Below are 20,402 nucleotides of genomic sequence, written 5' to 3'. Positions count from 1 at the left end.
TAATAGTGAAGCATATTAAATTCCATGTATTGATATTAAACTATAATAAATCAAGAATCCGATAAATACAATCCGAATCTAACTCTAAAAATCCAAATCCGAATATAGGCGGGTCGGGTATGGAGTTCATAAAATCCAACCCGATCTGGCCCATTGTCTATGAGTATGTGACCATGTCAAATATCAGTTACAATTCATTAGATTAAGACATATTAATAACAAGAGTTTGAGCACTTACACAGGCTAGTGGCCGCACTAGACATCTTCCAAATTAGTAGCATGTTAACATCCAGCAATTTCCAGCCAAGAGTCGGCCATCTCCATTGGAGGATTCTGATCGCGATTTCATCACACCACGTTTGTAGACGTAAATACATAATAACGTGTAAATCCACAACACACTTAACAAGAAAGTACGCATGTAAATCCTCTTAGAGGAACATACACAATGACACAATATACTATCGACCACTGAATTCAGTCAGAGAGACATTGTTTATAGAGCCATGTTCTTGGCTACTTTGAAGGATTTCATCAGATGAAGGAAGTTTTCTATGAGTAAATCCAGGTTCTGTTGGATGTGGGAGATCCATAACATCATTAACATCAAGCATCGAAATCAATGTCGAAATGGTTGGCCTATCTTCGGGATATTCTTGAACGCATAATAACCCCAACTGAATGCACTTCAAAATCTCACCATTAAAACAAGGATAAAGAATTGTTGGATCAATCATTGAAAGTGTATCATTCTCGGTCCACAACTTCCATGCCTAAAGCCATCAAAGCAAATGTGTTAGCAACTAAGATATTTACCAGGACTTGACAAACAGAAAAAAGGGCTAGAAATTTCAAATGGAAATATGTAATCCCTTATAATGTAACATACATAAGTTAAGAGGCTCAAAGATTCATCATTCAGAAAGCTACTATTTTTTCTGCCACTGACTATCTCAAGTAGCAGCACTCCCAAACTAAACACATCTGATTTCTCTGAAAATCGGCCTTCCATAGCATATTCCGGAGACATGTAGCCACTGGAAACAAGTTAAAACTTCATCAATAATGCATCTTGTGTCAAGGGAATTTTTAGTCTAGGAATGGGAAAGTTGTGGCACATTTTATTTTCTGTAATTGGAGTTTCAGATTTTTTTTGGAATAAACTACCTCATTTAAGATATATGATCCAGACCAATAAAAGACGAATTGTAAGGATAAAATGTTGAGATGCTTACTAGGTCCCAACAACTCTTAAGGTATTGGCTTGATCTTGATTGTTCTCAAATATCCTTGCCATTCCAAAGTCAGATATCTTTGGATTGAACTCTTCATCCAGCAAAATATTGCTGGCTTTAAGATCTCTATGAATGATCTTCAATCTAGAATCTCTGTGAAGATAAAGGAGGCCTCGACATATCCCATTAAAAATATTGAAGCGCTTCTTCCAGTCCAACTGTTTTCGTTGATGCGAATCTGTTCAACAATATACGTATAGAAGAACATAGCATGTACCCATGTTATAGGTATTCTAATAATGCTCAAATAAACCGATGTTATCATATGCAGTTATTAGATGCTTAAATAAACCGATGAATGTGCTATGAAATATTGTACGAAGTATATAGTAGAATGCACAGAATATAACATACCAAAGAGAAGAGCATCTAAACTCTTATTTGGCATGTATTCATATACCAATAGTTTCTCTTCTCTTTCTACACAGCAACCCAAAAGTTTGACAAGATTTTTGTGTTGAAGTTTTGAAATCAGAAGAACCTCGTTCATAAATTCTTGTAGGCCTTGTCCAGATGCCCTTGAAAGTCTTTTAACGGCTATCACTTGCCCATTTTCCAATTTCCCCTAAGAAGAAATAACCACACATTCAGACTTATTTCTTTTTTCTGTATACTTAAAAGAATTTTGCTCCCGTAAACATACACTCTTAATACCTTACCTTGTACACCGGACCAAAACCACCTCGGCCAAGCTTGTTCATCTCTGAGAAGTTGCCCGTTGCAACTTCCAATTCTTTAAATTCAAACAATGGTAAATCTTTGAATTCAGCTTGATCCACTTCAAAATCAACACTTCTTGTTTCCATGTTTGTGATTTTCTTACCTGTCGCGGCAATAAGTGAACAGTTACATGTCAAAGTTCTAGATATTTTTGCAGCCTAAGAAAATGGGAAAAGGAAAAGAGTATAAGGTCACGCACCATATCTTTGCCTGACCAACTTCCATAGACAATACATCAAGACAACAAACGCAGTTGCAGAAACAGCTGCTATAATTGCAATTATTTTAGTATTCCTATTGCTTGGATCATCTACAAGAACCGAAATCAGCATCCATTAAATCTCAGTCAACATAATAATGCTTCCTCTTCCTCAATATCCACTTGAAAATTGAATCAGTTCTTTTATTCTTTCACACTAATATGTACGAAGTATTATGTATTTTTAAACACCTTCAACAATTGACATATCCATTAAAAATGCAAAACATTCATTGCACCCGCGCCACCTGCATGTACTAAACAGGCAGGCGGATGAGGCATGTGTACAACACTCACTGCCCTGTCATACATATGTGTTCAGTTGTACGATAGACATGATGATCTGGAAGTTGAATCGCTTAAAAAGTTTCATGAAATAAAAGTCACAAATAATGTTGTTAGAAAATAGACATGTAATATGGACTTGAGACAAGAATGATGTGGAAAGCATAAATATGGCAAAATTATAAATACAGGAGGGGTGGTCGTTTCAGTGTTCACCTAGTTCTGAATGAGCCAAACGAATGAATAGATCAGCACCATCGGCAGAGAATACTTGTATGTCCATAAGGTTTTCATCCCATATCATGCATTCGATTCCTAAAGGATACGCATAAGCCAAACACGAACAAGTTTCCAAGCACTTCCTTCTGCAATCATCTTGATTATTGGCTGATTCAAAAGTAATATAATGTGGCAATTTCATATGCTGTAGCCTCAAAAATCCATCTGATCTTCTTCCGGTAAGGCCACATAGCAATTGTGTCCTTCGGACACACCCATTAGTCCAGTTGCCTTCGCTCCATTCCTCAATGCTCTTTGGCTCAAACCCATGCAAGCAACTACAAATTGGTGAATCCTTTGGGTTACAACGTCCAAAAGGACCACACTTACCATAGACATCACAATCAGATTCAATGGATTGCCAACCAATTTCCCACTTACGCCCACCATCATCCCAGTATTTTAGAACAATATTTCCATCATAATTCAAATCAAAGTACTCCAGCAATGATTCATTTGCAACAAAATAAGAGAAGTCAAGTGTGTCATCACGGCCATTAAATATGATACGGAATACCTCCGCAGATATATAAGGCACTCCTAGAAATCTGCTACCGTTCCATGGGCCAGATCGCCAATAAGTTTTATCATCATTGCGGGTGACAAATTCAGTAATTGGGAAAGGAATCAATCCAGTCCTAAAACGTCCATTTGATGGGTCTGAAGCGCTCTTCCAAGATCGCAGTATCGGGTTCTCATCCGAACGATTGGCAGTCAAGAGGTTTAATATGATGTTCGTCTGTGGCAATAAGGAATCCGGGAGGTGCTCAAAACTCTGCCACATGATCATCTTACTAGCACTTGAAAGCAAAACCAGGTTCCCTGTGTCAAGAAGTTGAGCGACTGAAGTACTGTTTGCTTGCTGAGATATATTTGATGACCAAACGGTCATGTTTTGTCCATCTGACAGTTGAAGATTACCATCTTCAGATATTTTCAGCACCCCAAAAGAGTCATTAATTGGGGTGTTCCTGTTAGCTACCCATACAACTTCTTTCGTATCAGAATCCTCAATATTATACCAGATGCCAGCATATCGATGTGTCGAGTTAGTGGGGCTGAAAAACCCAATCTTGAAACGGCCATTACTAGACACTAAGGTTTCCGAGTCGCTAAGGAATTCAGTGGTTGAAATATTGGAAGCTGCACAGATAAATTTCAAACAAACACAGCAGAGGAACAGTAGAATAAACAAAAGAGAAGTTTCCATTTGTGTATTTTTGGTTACGGTCAGTTTGCTAAACGCCCAATTACATAGGCAACCAAATATGTCAATGATATTCAATATGCATAAAAATGGACATTGAACAATAGACCTATATGCATAAACTATAATTTGTCAACCATATAACTTATACATATATGCATTAAAATATGTATACTTTGTTTCTTAATCTGGAACAAGTTGCAACTTGGACTAGTAAACTATGGTAGAAGTGCAGAAATTCAAAAATTCCTCCTCATTATAAACGAATTGTATACACTATTTTAGGGAGGTCTCCCATGACTATTTCAGTTGAAGAAGTAAACAAAATTAAATAATAGTAGCATGACTATCAGCTGTGTCCGAAAGTTCTATTTGCAGATATGCAGTTTTCTCATGATTTTTTATATCCCCTAGCTACTTTTAGCATATTTTAAGAGAGAAATATCATCGACAAACTTTTATGTGATTTGAGGCGACTAAACATGTGGTTTAATTACTCTATACAATACCTCTTTTATATTGAAGTTGTATTTCATAGAAAATTCACAATGTGGTGACTAGAGTCATGTTTAAAAACTTTTTAAGCCAATATTTAATACTTCAGAAAAATTAGATAGAGAACACCCTTTAGTTAAGTAGTTCCTATACTCATTAATACAATGCTATCCTAAGTGAGAAAAAATATGCCCTAAAATGCCCTTTTCTCCCTCACAAACCCCTTGTCAATGTCTGCTTACTAAACGTGCGCCATAAAAGGCAGATCAACAAATAATATAATCAAAATTATTGGTGTTAGTTGCATTTAGAAATGAACAATCCCTACTCTCAATTTTTTTTTTTTGTGTTTACAGAAGGGTGAAGTTGGGACTGGAAATTATCATTTAGGGATTGGACATTTTGGGTAGTTAATATAAAAGAGATTGCACATAACTTTAAATTGAAAAAATTTGCAGTCATCACTTATAAGACCTTGTTATCGCGTCTTCTTCTAATATTCCTTCTCGTCTCCATACACAATAACCACCATACTAGAATGCTATCCAACATTCCAGCCTCCTATACTGACACCCACGTAGACACCACCCTCATTTCTACCATGTAGTACTTGGTGTATTTGGTTGAGATTTCACTTTATGGGCCTTGAGATCATAGATTTCATCCCTGCCGGTTGCAGTTCTTTGGGGTTGGGTTTCCATATCCTTCCCCCATTCCCTAGAGCCTAGCCTGTGTAGCTTGAGGTTTCGGTCTAGTAAGGTCAATCTTCTTACCAAAAAAAAAAGTAGAGACCGCCAACTACTCAACACTATAGGTTTTATCACCTGGTGTTGTCTCCTTTGTCTAGTCTTCGGTCTGGTTTGATTCTTCCTTGTCTGGTATGGTCTGAATGTTTTTTGTGAGTGTGTTATGCTTTTTCTAGTCACATCTTGTCTGATTTTTTCTGTTCTGGTCTGGTGTGGTAGATTTGAATTTTTCTTATCTGGTCGAATTTTAAAAAGAGTATGTAATACTACGTAAGCAATAAGAATAAGGTGAAGAGAACAAAGCATACGTCTGCCTCTAAAACCCATGACATAATATAAGAACAATTATGTTAACTTTTAACTTTTAAGTCCAATTGAATAAATCTATGCTCTAAAATGAGAGTGCAGATTTTACCAAATAAAATGAATAAGTGACCATATCGTGACTTCCTCTTTGACCAAGCCCTTACTTTAACCAACCCTCCATTTCATAAAAAAATAAGATATGGAACACATATATTTGGCCTTTTTGACAAAGTTTGACAATAATTTTATTTATTATGCATAAACTACTCCCACTAGACTTTGTGCTTTCCATACATTCACCATCTCTTCTATTCTAATTATATCCAAAACTTTTATTATTCACATCTATGGTCTAAGATCATCCAACTCAGTCCAAGTATGAATTTTCTCAGCAGAGTCTTAAGTTCGAGTAATACCAGCAGGTGTGCCTTTCAATCACAAGTCAACTAAAAGTAGAATAACTCAGATTCTCATGACAGCAACTAACTAATTAAACATATCAACACACAAGTTGTCTTTTGGAGGCACAAAAAAGTTAACAAGAACTAGTGCAAACAAATACGTATGACGGTAAGAAACAGCACCAAATGCTTCAAATCGTGACTATAATCTTTAAATACGTATGTATAATCTTCTTCTTTCCAAGAAAAAAAACACGATATAAATCACAGTTTTACATAAGCTTCGAGTCTTTTTCACAGTTCATCAGAGTAATAAATCGCTATGCTAAATAATTATGCCTCTTCAATTAGTAAGATGTTAACATTACCAGTTTTCAGACAGAGTAAGTTCCATTAGATGATTTCACTGCATCCTTCCCAAAGGAGACTTTTTCATGCACACATGCTATTTTACAAACTGTAAGTTTGTCACAGCACAGTAAACCAGAAAATATAAATACTCTCTGCGGGAAGCACACACTATCGACCACTTACAACAGTCAAAGAAAGATGGTTCACCGTACAATGTTCTCCACCAATTTGGGGGGACTCGTCAGTAGAATTAACTTGCCTTAGAGTGAAGCCAGGTTGCTTTGGACGAGGAAGATCAGTAATGTCATGGACATCAAGCATGGAAATCAACGCCGAAATGGATGGTCTATCTTCTGGAAATTCTTGCACGCACAATAACCCCAACTGTATGCACTTCAGAATCTCACCTTGAAAAGATTGATAAGAAATTGTTGGATCGATCAAGGAAAGCATAATGTTCTCGTTCCATAATTTCCATGCCTAAACATTAAAGCAAATGTGTTAGTCACTAGCTAAGACATCTTTAAAATTCCTACAGGGCTACAGGGGAAATTGATTCAGTAAATGTGACATACATAAGTTAAGAGGCTCAGAGATTCATTTTCCAGAAAGCTGCTGTTTCTTCTTCCACTGACAATCTCCAATAGTAGCACTCCCAGACTAAATACATCCGATTTCTCAGAAAAACAACCTTCCATAGCATACTCAGGAGACATGTAGCCACTGCAAATAAGTCAGAAATCCATAAATCTCACTCAGTTTAAGATAAATGATTGATCCAGATTTTTGGATATCATGAGGTTAAAATGTCAGAACGCTTACTAGGTGCCAACTACACGTACAGTGTTAGCTTGATCTTGCTTTGTCCCAAATATCCTTGCCGTTCCAAAGTCTGATATCTTTGGATTGAGCTCTTCATCAAGCAAAATGTTGCTTGCTTTGAGATCTCTGTGTATAATCTTCAATCTAGAGTCCCTATGAAGATAAAGAAGGCCTCGACATATCCCATTGATAATACTGAAACGCGTCCTCCAGTCTAACTGTTTTCGATGATTTGGATCTGGATAACAGTATGTCAGTAAGCACAAGAACAAGACACTACAAAATTTCATAGATGTTCAATGTTGTAATTACATACAACTAAACAATTGGATCTATACAATAAGTTAATAAGATGAATCAAGGAAATTCAATACATAGATTTTGGAACGTACCAAAGAGAACTGCATCCAGACTCCTATTCGGCATATATTCATAAACTAGTAATTTCTCTTCTCCTTCTACACAACAACCCAATAATTTGACAAGATTATTGTGTTGAAGTTTTGAAATCACTAACACTTCAGTCATGAATTCTTGAAGGCCTTGTCCAGATGATCTTGAAAGTCTTTTCACCGCTATATCTTGCCCATCTTCCAGCTTTCCCTAAAAAGAAATAACCTCATTCAGCTTAATATCCTTTTTGTATGCTGACAAAAAATTATGTTCCAATAGAAACCATTAACCTTGTATACTGGACCAAATCCACCTTCTCCGAGCTTGTTGATGTTGGAAAAGTTGTTGGTTGCAACTTCTAATTGGTTAAATTTTAACAATGCCAAATCTTTAAATTCAACTGGATCTACTCGGGAAGCAATAGATTTTGTCTCCTTGGTTGAGGATTTCTTATCTGCCACAGCAATTACAACATGTCAACGTTGCAAGCAAAAAAACTTAGCAGACTAACCGCGAGACCGGCAAGAGTAAAGAAAAAATCACCATGCCGTTGACACATCCACCTCCATAGATAGTACCCGAAAACAGAAAAAGTGGCTGTCACCATGATCACTATGACTGAAATAATTAATATCAAATTTCTGGTTTCTTCTGCAAAATTCGAAAATTTACATTGGCATCCACCAAATATTCATTTAAATTTCAACCACAAAGTACCATCAGAAAAGGAGAAAATTGATTAAAGTGATGACCTAGTTCTGAATGAGCCAAACGAATAAAAAGATGAGAAAATTCAGAACCATCATGAGACAATTGTTGCAAATCAATTAGGCTTTTATTCCAGATCATGCACCCGATACCCTTAGGATAAGCATAAGCCAAACAAGAACAAATATCCAAGCACTTTCTCCTACAATCATCTTGATCATTTGCTAATACGAATTCAGCATAGTCTGGAACTTTTATACCCTTAAGCATCAGAAACCTGTCTACTTTGCCTCCTGTATTTTTTCCGCATTGCAAAGGTGTTCTTCGTACACAACCACTAGTCCAATTTCCATGACTCCACTCATTAAATCTGTTTGGTTCAAACCCCTTTAAGCAGCTACATACTGGTAAACCCTTTGGGTCACAACTTCCATAAGGACCACACTTGCCGTAAAAAGCACACTCAGATGTAAAGGATTGCCCCCAAATTTTCCACTTCTGGATATCATTATCCCAATTTTTCAAGACCACATTTCCATCACTATTCAAAACAAAGTAGATAAGTAATGATTCATCTGACACAGAGAATAATACCTCAAGTGTGTCTTCGAGGTCATTCTTTATGATACGAAATCCAAAGGAAGCCTCTGCGCTCAAATTAGGCATTCCAAGAAATAGATTGCCGTTCCATGGCCCGGATCGCCAATAAAGTTTATCACCATTCCAAGTGCCAATTTCAGGAAGTGTTTGAGGAATAATCCCACTTGTAAACCGTCCATTTGACGGGTCTGAAGCGCTCTTCCAAGATCGTAGTTGAATTGAATTCTCTTTCATACTATCCTTGTCAATTGAGATCCTAGTGTGTGGCAACAACGAATTTGTGAGATGCTCGAAACTCTGCCAGGTGATCATCCCACTGACACTTGAAATCAAAACAAGATTCCCAGTGTCTTTAAGCTGAGCAACAGATGAGCTGTTTGCCTGATGAGACACATTTGACGACCAAATGATAATGTTTTGTCCATTTGAGAGTTGAAGATTCCCATCCTCGGATATTTTCAGCACACCAGAAGAATCTTTAATGGGGTTGTTCCTGTTGGCTACCCATACAATTTCCATTGTAACAGATTTCTCAATATTATACCATATTCCAACATAGCGGTTTGTTGAGTTAGTGGGGCTGAAAAACCCAATCTTAAAAATGGAATTACTAGACAGTAAGGTTCCTGGATCTTTAAGGAATTTAGTGGCGGTAATATTGGTAGTTGCTGAGACAAATTTTAAACTAAGACAACAAATGAATAGTACAAAAAACATTGGAGAAATTTCCATTAGAGATCTTTTGCTCATGGTCAGTTTTTCAAATGGCCAACTACATGATCAATGAATTATGTTTAGAGTATTCAACTAATACTTTGTCAACCATATAAATAATACTACCTCCGTTTCAAAAAGATCTTTACAGTTACTATTTGCACGGACTCCAATGCAATATTTAACTACTAATATTTTCATTTTCGTATGTGAAAAAATTATAAAAATTTGATATTTTGAAAATACATCACGAGACCAATCTAACAAGATCTTACATGTAACGTTTTGATATATATAATGGTGAGAATTTACGGTCAAAATTTTTATACTTTGGACACATTTTCCAAAGCGTAAAGAACTTTATGAAACGGAGGTAGTATATACTATTACGAAGTGTATTAATAAAAGCAAGTGCTTCTTAATCTGGACCAATTGCAACTCAGACTAGTACAATGGCCAAAAGTATTACGTACAAGTACTGAACGTCGAATATTCTCCATTTTATCAATATTTTGATCTCCTTCTAATCATAAACATGTTGTTGGCTTGTTGCTCCTATAATCAATTCAATACCACACCATCTCTCTTCTTCATAATCACCGTAATTGTGATGCACACACATCTAACCACCCACTACTAGTCACGAGTAAAACCAACGGTACCGTAATAAGATAATAGTGATATGTTTTGATTATCAAACATTACGAAAATGATAAAGGTCGCAACATGCGACCTTTAAGCCGTGTCACAATGATGACATGGCATGCTTATTTGTCATGATTTAAATTCGAAATTAAAATATTTAACTTATATAATCTATTATATACCTTTCAAAAAAAGGTAGGAAAATCTTAATATTCTAATTTGTTTCCTTCTTTACATTGATTACCTTATTTATATATTTTTATACTAAAAATATTGAATTGATAGTAAAAATATTCTGATGACGCATAGCCTACGTGGCGCCTATGTGTACCAATTAAACTGCAACACGTAAGATTGCGACAACTAAATGTTGTCGCAACTTGCGACCTTTATCATCACCCCAAACATTATACAGGTCTTAAATAAACTATACTATATTATTTCTGACATTCTTTTCCAAATTACTCCTTTTTGAAGTTGAATCACTTTAAAAACTTATGAAATCTAATTGGCTAATAATGATGTTAGTAAAATATCATATAATATGGGACCAAGAAAGAAAGAACATCAAAGACAGAGTAAACATATTGCATAATTATCTGAAAAGCAGAAAAGAGTCAATCAAAGTGATTACCTAGTACTGAATAAGTCAAACGAATGAAAAGATCAGCACCGTCAGCAGAGAACTGTTGCAGGTCAATTAGTCTTCCATTCCACACCATGCACTCAATACCCTTAGGATATGGATATGCTAAACATGAACAATTTCCCAAGCAGTTCCTCCTGCAATCATCTTGATCATCTGCTAATAACAAATCACCACAATCTGGCACATTCGTATTTCTACATTGCAAAAGCGTTCTTCGAACACACCAGCCAGACCAATTGTTTTTTCTCCACTCATCTATAATCTTGGGCTCGAACCCCCTTAAACAACTACAGATTGTTTACAATTCCAAGGGCCAGACCGCCAACAAAGTTTATCACTATCCCAAGTGACAAATTCAAGAAGGGTGCGAGGACTAATTCCAATCCTAAGGCGTCCATTTGATGGATCTGAATTACTTTTCCAAGATTGAAGTATTGAGTTCTCATACATAGTAACTTTGTCAATTGAGATCGTCGCCTGTAACAACAACGAATTCGTGAGATGCTCAAAACTCTGCCAGATGCTCATCCCACTAGCACTTGAGACTTGAGAGCAAAACCAGGCTACCGCTGTCTAGATTCTAGAAGCTGAGCAACTGAACTGTTTACCTGACGAGAAACATTTGATGACCAAAAGATCATGTTTTGTCTGTCTGAAAGTTGAAGATTTCCATCTTCAGATATTTTCAGGACCCCAGAAGAGCCGCTAATTGGGTTGTTCCTGTTGGCAACCCATACAACTTCCAATGTATCAGATTCCAACATAACGATTTGTTGAGTTAGGAGGGCTGAAAAACCCAACCTTGAGGCGGCCATTACGACACTAAGGTTTCTGAGTCGCTAAGAACTCAGTGGTGGTAATTGGTAGCTCCAGAGAAAACTGTCAAACAGAACCAGCAATGGATAGTAAAGTAAACATTAGAGAAGGTGCAATATACTTTATCCATTTAAGTTTCTTTTTGTTGCCAGTTAATCTTATGGTCATCTAGTTGACCGATGAAATATGTCTTAAAAACCTTGTACACCAATCCTACCCCTTTAAAAAGCAAGGAGTGCCTTCTCAAGTTCCCTTAAGTATAGTGAAATTACCTCCACACCCTTAAATTCATTCATTATTTACCGGCCCTGCCATTCCCTTTTCCTTGCACGCATGATCGGCCAGTGATATGTGTGTTTTATATAGAGTTTTACCCCCGTCCCTTAGTACTCTTATGCGTCAAATGAGCTCTTAGGAGCCGTTTTTAGTACTAATATGCGTTATTGAGTGTGCCTTGAGTTTCAGGTTTGATTATGAGAAATTGGTCTTTTTAGACCCGTTTCATGGTGATTTAGGCCATTACACGAGCCCAAGGACTTTCAGCAAAGTGTAAATTGACTTGTTCTACTAAATATAATACTCCCAATTGGCCAATTGAGCATATGAAGTATTCCGTATGTATCAAATACAAGGGTAATGATAAAGGTCGCAAGTTGCGACAACATTTAGTTGTCGCAATCTTATGTGTCACAGTTTAATTGGTACATATAGGCGCCACGTAAGCTATGTGTCATCAGAATATTTTTACTACCAATGCAATATTTTTACTATGAAAATATGTAAATAAGGTAGTCGATATAAAAAAGGAAACAAATTAGAATATTAAGATTTTCTCACCTTTTTTGTACATATTATAAGTTAAATATTTCAGTTTCCAATTTAAATCATGACACGTAAACATGCCATGTCATCATTGTGACACGTCTTAAAGGTCGCATGTTGCGACCTTTATCATTTTCGCAAATACAATATACCTCGTACTATAAATATTGTTCCAAAATATAATTTACTTCGTATTATTTTATACTAAACTAGTTTAGGGCCCGTGCAACGCACGCCTACTACTAAAACAATTTATTATTTTAATAGTAACTAAAAGACTTGTGATATTAGGAAAACATGAAAGTAAAAAGGATATATAAAAAAGTATAAATTCAAAGTTTGTAAAAAATATATTTAAATTAACTAAATTTGCATATTACTATACAAAGTTAAAAATTATAGTCGTTTACTGTTGGAATATTAGTCTAAGTTGTATGCTATGCTTCAGCAACTAACTGCTGAGTCAGCCTTGCCAACATGGCATTATTGTAACAAACTCTTTTATTGTTTGTTAGCTGATGCAACAACCTATAGAAGGTTCTAGACTATCTCCTTCTATGTATATATATATCTTGTACTTGCTGATTATAATTAATACAATAACAACTTAATTTTTCCTGATCTTAATCTCTAATTTTGTCATGGTATCAGAGCAGGTTCAAGAAACCTGACTCATCTTTTCCGAAATTCCGCAAATTCTCACACAAAATTCTCTCTAAAAGTTCAATTGAACCTTGCATTTTACTGTTTCTGATCGAAATCTGCTAATTGTTATGAAGAATTTAACTACAGTTTGAGTGATTGAACTTCAGTTTGTTTGATTTCTACTGATTGAAAATTGATAATGGCGATTAATGATGAACACTTCGAATATTCTAGGAGAAATGTGAATTTGCCTCCTAATCAGGATCCTGCTAGCTTGTATTACATCCATCCTTCTGATGCAAATTCTGTGCAACTTGTTTCTTTCAAGTTTGATGGTGAAGGTTTCACAGGATGGAAGAGATCGATGCTGCTGGCATTGTCAGCTAAAAAACAAAATAGGTTTTGTTGATGGAAGTATCAGCAAACCTGCTGTTGGAACTGTTGAGTATAGAGCATGGGAAAGGTGCAATGATTTGGTGTGTTCTCTGATCCTAGGGAATCTGAGTGAAATAATTGCTAAGAGTGTAATGTTTTTGAAGTTTGCCAGAGAAGTTTGGTGTGATCTTGAAGAGAGATTTGGTTTTGCTTCTATGGCACAGGTCTACTCTTTAGAACAGAAACTAGCTGAGCTAAATCAAGGAGAAAAATCAGTTTCTGAGTTTTTTACTGAAATCAAGTCAATCTGGGATGCAATTGAAGAAGCTCATCCTATGCCTTACAGTACTTGTAACAATTGTACCTGCAATGTTACTAAGAAGTTCTTTCAAAGGCAGCAAGAGAAAATGGTGATGCAGTTTATGATGAAGTTAACAGACCAGTTTGCCACAATTAGGGGAAATGTGTTAATGGTTCCAGTTCTACCTAAGGTGCCTGAAGCATACAGACTCTTTGCTCAAGAAGAAAGGCATCAAGAGATCTCTAAAACTGTCTATCCTACAGAGCCTGTTGCGTTTGCAGCTGAGAAAAGAAGATTTGATGGTGATCATTGGAACAACAGAAGTTTCAAATCTCAAGCAACTGGTTCTCAACAATTTCATAAAGCTAACAATTCTAATAGGAGCAACTCTCAGTATTTCTGTACACATTGTCAAATTCCTGGACACAGTATTGAGAGATTCTTCAACATCAATGGCTATCCACCAGGTTTTAAGCATTTCAAAAACAAGACAGCAGCAATGTCAACTACTGGAGATGTTGATGCTGACACATCCAACAATCCAAGAACTGAAGCAAATACTAATATCTCAGTGGAGCTGTATAATCAGCTGATGAATCTTTTGAGCAAGCAACAGCAAAGTTTTGGCTCTAGTCATCAACCTAACTTGGCCTTAATGGCAGGTAATATCTGTTTAATATCTCATACTAATTCTAAGTGGTTGCTTGACAGTGGTGCTTCCGATCATTTCTGTCATGATTTGAGTCAGTTTTCTACATATAAAAGGGTTGATAATCAATCTACATATATAACCATACCTGATGGCAGTAAAATACCTGTGAAACATGTTGGTTCAGTAGTTTTAAATGAAGGTATTACACTTCACAATGTGCTGCATGTGCCTGACTTCAAATATAATCTAATCTCTGTCCACAAGATATGCAAAGATTTGAATTGTGAGCTGCATTTTACTCATGACAAGTGCTTTATTTGCTGTCGGAAAGGGAAATTGATTCCTCTTGGTGATGTGAGTTTTGATCTGTACAATGTTGGAGAATACAATATAGCAGCTACATCTACAATGCAGCCACATGAGTGCAACACAGCCTGTTCTACTGCTGTCAATAATGCCAAACTATGGCACTTAAGACTAGGTCATATCCCTTTTAGTCAACTTAAGTTGATTAAACCTAGTTGTGAAGTCAACTCTTGTATTCAGGACACAATTTGTCAAGTATGTCCCATTGCAAAACAAACCAGGCTTAGCTTTCCACATAGTAGCATTAAGACAACTTGTCCATTTGAGCTAATACACATTGATGTTTGGGGTCCACATTCTGTGAAAACCTCTACTGGTTGTAATCAGTTTTTGACCATTGTTGATGATTACAGTAGATTCACTTGGATCCACATGTTGAGGAATAAGAAAGATTGTGTTTCTGTGTTAACTGATTTCTTGAATATGGTGAAAACTCAGTTTGGTGTGACTGTTAAATGTGTAAGATCAGACAATGCAAAGGAATTATGTGAAGGAGCTTTCAGAAAGCTGTGTGTGACACTTGGTATATTGAATCAAACTAGTTGTAGTGACACCCCCCAGCAGAATGGGGTGGTAGAAAGGAAACATAAACACCTTTTAGAGACAGCAAGGGCATTGTATTTTCAATCAAAGGTTCCTGCTAGGTTCTGGGGAGAGTGTGTGATGTGTGCAACATATTTGATTAACAGGATGCCACTAAAATCCATTGGATTGGATTCACCTTTTTACAGATTGTATGCAAAACAACCTGATCTTACTCATCTCAGAACATTTGGTTGTCTTTGTTATGTTTCTGCTACAAAAGTTGGAAGAACTAAATTGGATAGCAGAGCTACTCCTTGTGTTCTTATGGGATACTCTGCATCCCAGAAAGGCTATAGGGTCTTAGAAATTGACACAAACAGATTCTTTGTTTCAAGAGACATAGCATTTCATGAGAAACACTTCCCATTTCACCTTTATCATAAAACCAATACACCAGTTTCTAACTACACTAATGCTATCTTTTTACCAGCCTTTGCTTCCCCAAACACATTTGATGAACCAGATTTCTCAACACCAGAAAAAATATTTCCCTCACATACATCCTCACCAAACTCCTCACCTACATCCACTACCACTCAAACACCTTCTCAACACACAAACTCACCAAATTCCTCTCATGACACCACCTTAGTTGATCAAACAAATCCATTAAGTTCTTCTGAAAACACTACTGATCATAGCTATTCAACTACATCTAGTTCTTCAGATACTGCAAGTCTTCCTTATCCAATCATCAGAACAAACCCCACTAGACAGTCTTCTAGAACTCACAAACCACCCAATTATTTAGAAGATTATGTATGCCATTCTGCTTCCAAATGTGTTGCAAGTCACTGGTGCAACCTGGTAGCTTATGTTACCTTTCCTGAAGATTTTCAAGCTTTTCTGTCTCAAGCTTGTGACATTTCAGAACCACACTCCTATCAGGAAGCAGCAAAACATCAAATTTGGGTTGAAGCAATGCAGAAAGAATTGGAAGCTCTAGACCAGAATTTAACCTGGGAATTGGTAGAATTACCTAAAGGGAAAAAGGCAATTGGGTGCAAATGGGTCTTCAAAGTGAACCTTAAATCCAGTGGGGCTCTAGAAAGATGCAAAGCAAGATTAGTAGCCAAGGGTTTCAATCAAAAATATGGGATTGATTATGAGGAAACTTTCAGTCCTGTAGTTAAAATGAGTACAATCAGGTGTTTAATTGCAGTGGCAGCAAGCAAACATTGGCCTCTTTTTCAACTGGATGTGAACAATGCATTTCTGTATGGTGATCTCAAAGAAGAAGTTTATATGCAGATGCTAGAAGGGGTACCCAACCCTAACAACAAAGTGTACAGGTTAATCAAGTCTATCTATGGCCTGAAACAAGCATCTAGACAGTGGCATGAGAAACTCTTAATTGTACTGGAATCTCAAGGTTTTGTGCAATCAAAATATGATTACAGTCTGTTCATTCATAGGACAGATACAGATATCAACATAGTTGTTGTATATGTGGATGACATCATCTTGACTGGGGCCAACATTGCTAAACTTGATGAGCTCAAAGCAAATCTTCACAAAGAGTTTAGCATAAAGGATTTGGGATATCTAAATTATTTTCTTGGAATTGAGGTGGGATATACTGCAGATGGGATAATTATCACTCAAAGGAAGTTTACTAAGGAGCTCCTTACTGGATGTGGTTTTGATGTCTCCTAAAGAACCATCACTCCCCTACCTCTGAATCTTAAATTATCTAAAACTGATGGTGACTCTTATGCAGATACAGAACAATACAGGTCTATTGTTGGAAAACTTAACTTTCTCACACATACCAGACCTGATCTGTCTTATGCAGTTCAATATCTTAGCCAGTTCTTACAAGACCCAAGACAACCTCATGTTACAGCTTTGCATCATACTTTGAGGTATCTTGCTCACACTGAGGGTCAAGGCATACTGCTAAAGGCTACAGTTAACATTTCTCTACAAGCTTTTTCAGATTCTGACTGGGCAGCTTGCCCTGATTCTAGAAGATCTGTAACAGGATATATATTGCTATTAGGAGGGTCACCTATATCTTGGAAGTCCAAGAAACAAAACACAACCTCCAAAAGTTCAGCAGAAGCTGAGTATAGAGCCATGGCTGCTGCTGCTTCAGAAGTAACTTGGATAGTCAATTTGCTCACAGACATGGGACTTTCTGATCTCAAGCCAATTACTCTCAATTGTGATAACCAACCAGCTTTACATATAGCCAAGAATCCAGTGTTTCATGAAAGAACAAAACACATTGAGATTGATTGTCACTTTACTCGTGACAAAGTATTAGAAGGGCTGCTACAACTCTCCTATTTGCCTACACAGGAACAGCTAGCTGATGTGTTTACAAAGCCATTGGCATCTAGTCAATTCCATCTTCTTTTTTCCAAGATGGGTGTGCATGATTCTCATCCCCTTCCATCTTGAGGGGGGCTGTTGGAATATTAGTCTAAGTTGTATGCTATGCTTCAGCAACTAACTGCTGAGTCAGCCTTGCCAACATGGCATTATTGTAACAAACTCTTTTATTTTTTGTTAGCTGATGCAACAACCTATAGAAGGTTCTAGACTATCTCCTTCTATGTGTGTGTATATATATATATCTTGTACTTGCTGACTATAATTAATACAATAACAACTTAATTTTTCCTGATCTTAATCTCTAATTCTGTCATTTACTTGTATGTAGAACGATCTAACAATGTTAACCAAACCCGAATGACTCAAGACTAATTTTCGAAAAGACCCGAGCATAACCGAGTTACTCAAATTCAACCTATTTTGAATTGAGTAAAATCTTGATAAATAAGCTTATATGTTAGTCTACTTACCATGTATTATTATTTTAATTAACATTCTTACTTACCAGTTACCATGTATTGTTTTATTAATAGTACACTAACATTAGAAGTTCATTTATCAATACTTTTTATATTTCTTATCAAATTAAAAAGTTATAATAATACATATATAAAATTATATCATAAAGGAAAAAACAATATTGATTTAGCTTTCCTCCAATAATATATTATGCGGTACATATCTATGGTAATTAAAATATATTTTTATCTTAATTTCCTAAAAAAACATAATGTAATTTATTTATTTTAAAGTAAAAAAATAAAAAAATATTTTGGCGGGAAAAAATCGCACCAGGAAATGACACGTGTAATTCATGGTGTCTCTTTTAGTATATAGTACTTCCTCCGTCTTTTAATACTCGCAACGTTTGTTAGTTTCACGAGCCGATGCACAACTTTGATCATTTATATCTTAAATTCTCTTTATGCAAAAATTATAAAAAGTTGATATTTTGAAAATACACATTGAGACGAATCTAACAAGATCCCACATGACTATGTTTTATCTTATATAAAAAACACTACGAATAGTCAAAGTAGATTATATAAATAGTGGCAAAAGTTCAAACGTTGCGAGTATTAAAAGACGGAGGAAGTAATAGAAAGATGCATTAAGGAAGGCACCGGAAAAAAGAGGAGAAAAATCATTAAACGTAAGTGCGAGTAGTATAATAAAATTGGTTCGGAGTATTTTAACTTTTGAGAATGTATATTGAAGTTACTCAAACAATAACTAATACTTCGTACTACTTTTGAGAATGTAACTAGTATAGTACCCGTGCGATGCACGATTTTTATAATCTATACATAAATTTGTATGAAATCTGTTAGAAAATTATAACAAAATAGAGATTATATATATTTTGCAAATTAAAATTAGTTACTGATAAGTTTGTCATTGCTCATTTATCAAACCAACTAAAACAAATTAGAGTACATAGATAAAATTATTTTCATTCTCATTCACCACTTGTGTCAATCATAAGTTATCTCATCACTCTTTACTTCGATAGTAATGCGCACTTAATACTCACAAAATATCCCAATCAACTTCATTACCTGATCTCTTAACAACTACCTACACCATTTATTTTACTAAGTTAAAGATGACTTTTAGGAGAAGCGGGGCCTGCACACTCGTGCCCCCCTAAAGTTCTCATACCCATTATTTTCCATCCACGATGGAACGATACCCACCCCTCTCAATCCCCGTCTCGAGAGGTACAAATTAAAATAAAATTCATCCCCTCTTCATCACCCCCCTCGCGTGTATCTACACCCGCCTCAAACCCACACCTAGACTAAACTTTGGTAAAGGAGTTTTGAATTTTACAACTCTATTCTAGATTATTTGACAATTTGTTTGTCTAATTAGAGTAATTACATTGAGTAAATAAAAAAACATATAATATATAAGTTAGTAGTAAATTTTATTTAATATATTCATAATCAATTAGATGAAAGATTAGAGACGCAGGCGGGTCCAATTTTAAAATTCATTTTTGTCCCGTCAACCACGCCGTATACATTTTTACCCCCCACCACCCACCAAATTCTCCTCCATCCCTGCCCACTTGGAGAGGATCTACGGGGGGATCTTCCAAAAGATTCGTCCCACTAACAATCTGACATCCCTATATTCGATAAACAATCAACTTTTTCTTCCAACTAACTTTAAATGTATTGACATTAGTTTATTACAAAGTATTTTAATTGATTGTATTAGCTATAATATTGATAAAACAAATATATTTAAAAGTGACATAAATAATTAAGATTGGGTGAGTGTTCCCAAGTCAAATCAATTCAAACTCGCCCCATCAGTAAAGTGTGTACATGTTATCCTTATACCCGTCTGCCAACAACAAATCTCTATTTGTTAGTCAGCATTGGTCAACATTAGGCAATCATCTACGTTTATCTTTTTTGTCAGCCCAATCTAAAATTGAAACTCGCGCCATCATCAATTGGGATGCACCATTTACATATAAAAATTTAATTTTGCACAAAATTTTAATGTGACATTGCAATCATTTACATTAAGATATAAAATATATTTTTTATTGCAAACATATTAATAATAAGTAAAGTTAATCATCTAAGTCTTATGATTTTGGAAATAATT

General features: G+C 35.8%; 1 protein-coding gene across 1 annotated transcript; it reads right to left on the bottom strand.

The window, feature by feature from the left end:
• LOC110801822 (uncharacterized) lies at positions 1-9,649 on the bottom strand. Its single transcript, XM_056832280.1, has 14 exons — positions 8,312-9,649; positions 8,103-8,210; positions 7,850-8,013; positions 7,559-7,769; positions 7,167-7,404; positions 6,920-7,067; positions 6,514-6,824; positions 2,776-4,172; positions 2,215-2,325; positions 1,955-2,118; positions 1,650-1,860; positions 1,236-1,473; positions 890-1,037; positions 1-773 (listed from the first exon to the last, which is right to left on the bottom strand). The coding sequence occupies exons 1-14, from the start codon at positions 9,615-9,617 to the stop codon at positions 462-464; spliced, it is 5,067 nt and encodes a 1,688-aa protein (XP_056688258.1). The 5' UTR covers positions 9,618-9,649; the 3' UTR covers positions 1-461.
• Positions 9,650-20,402: the final 10,753 nt, after the last annotated feature.

Source organism: Spinacia oleracea, chromosome 6 (genome assembly GCF_020520425.1).
Source record: "Spinacia oleracea cultivar Varoflay chromosome 6, BTI_SOV_V1, whole genome shotgun sequence".
In the NCBI taxonomy this organism is placed as follows: domain Eukaryota; kingdom Viridiplantae; phylum Streptophyta; class Magnoliopsida; order Caryophyllales; family Amaranthaceae; genus Spinacia; species Spinacia oleracea.
Note: the sequence above shows the minus strand (reverse complement) of the source record. Positions and strands in the feature narration are given on the sequence as shown.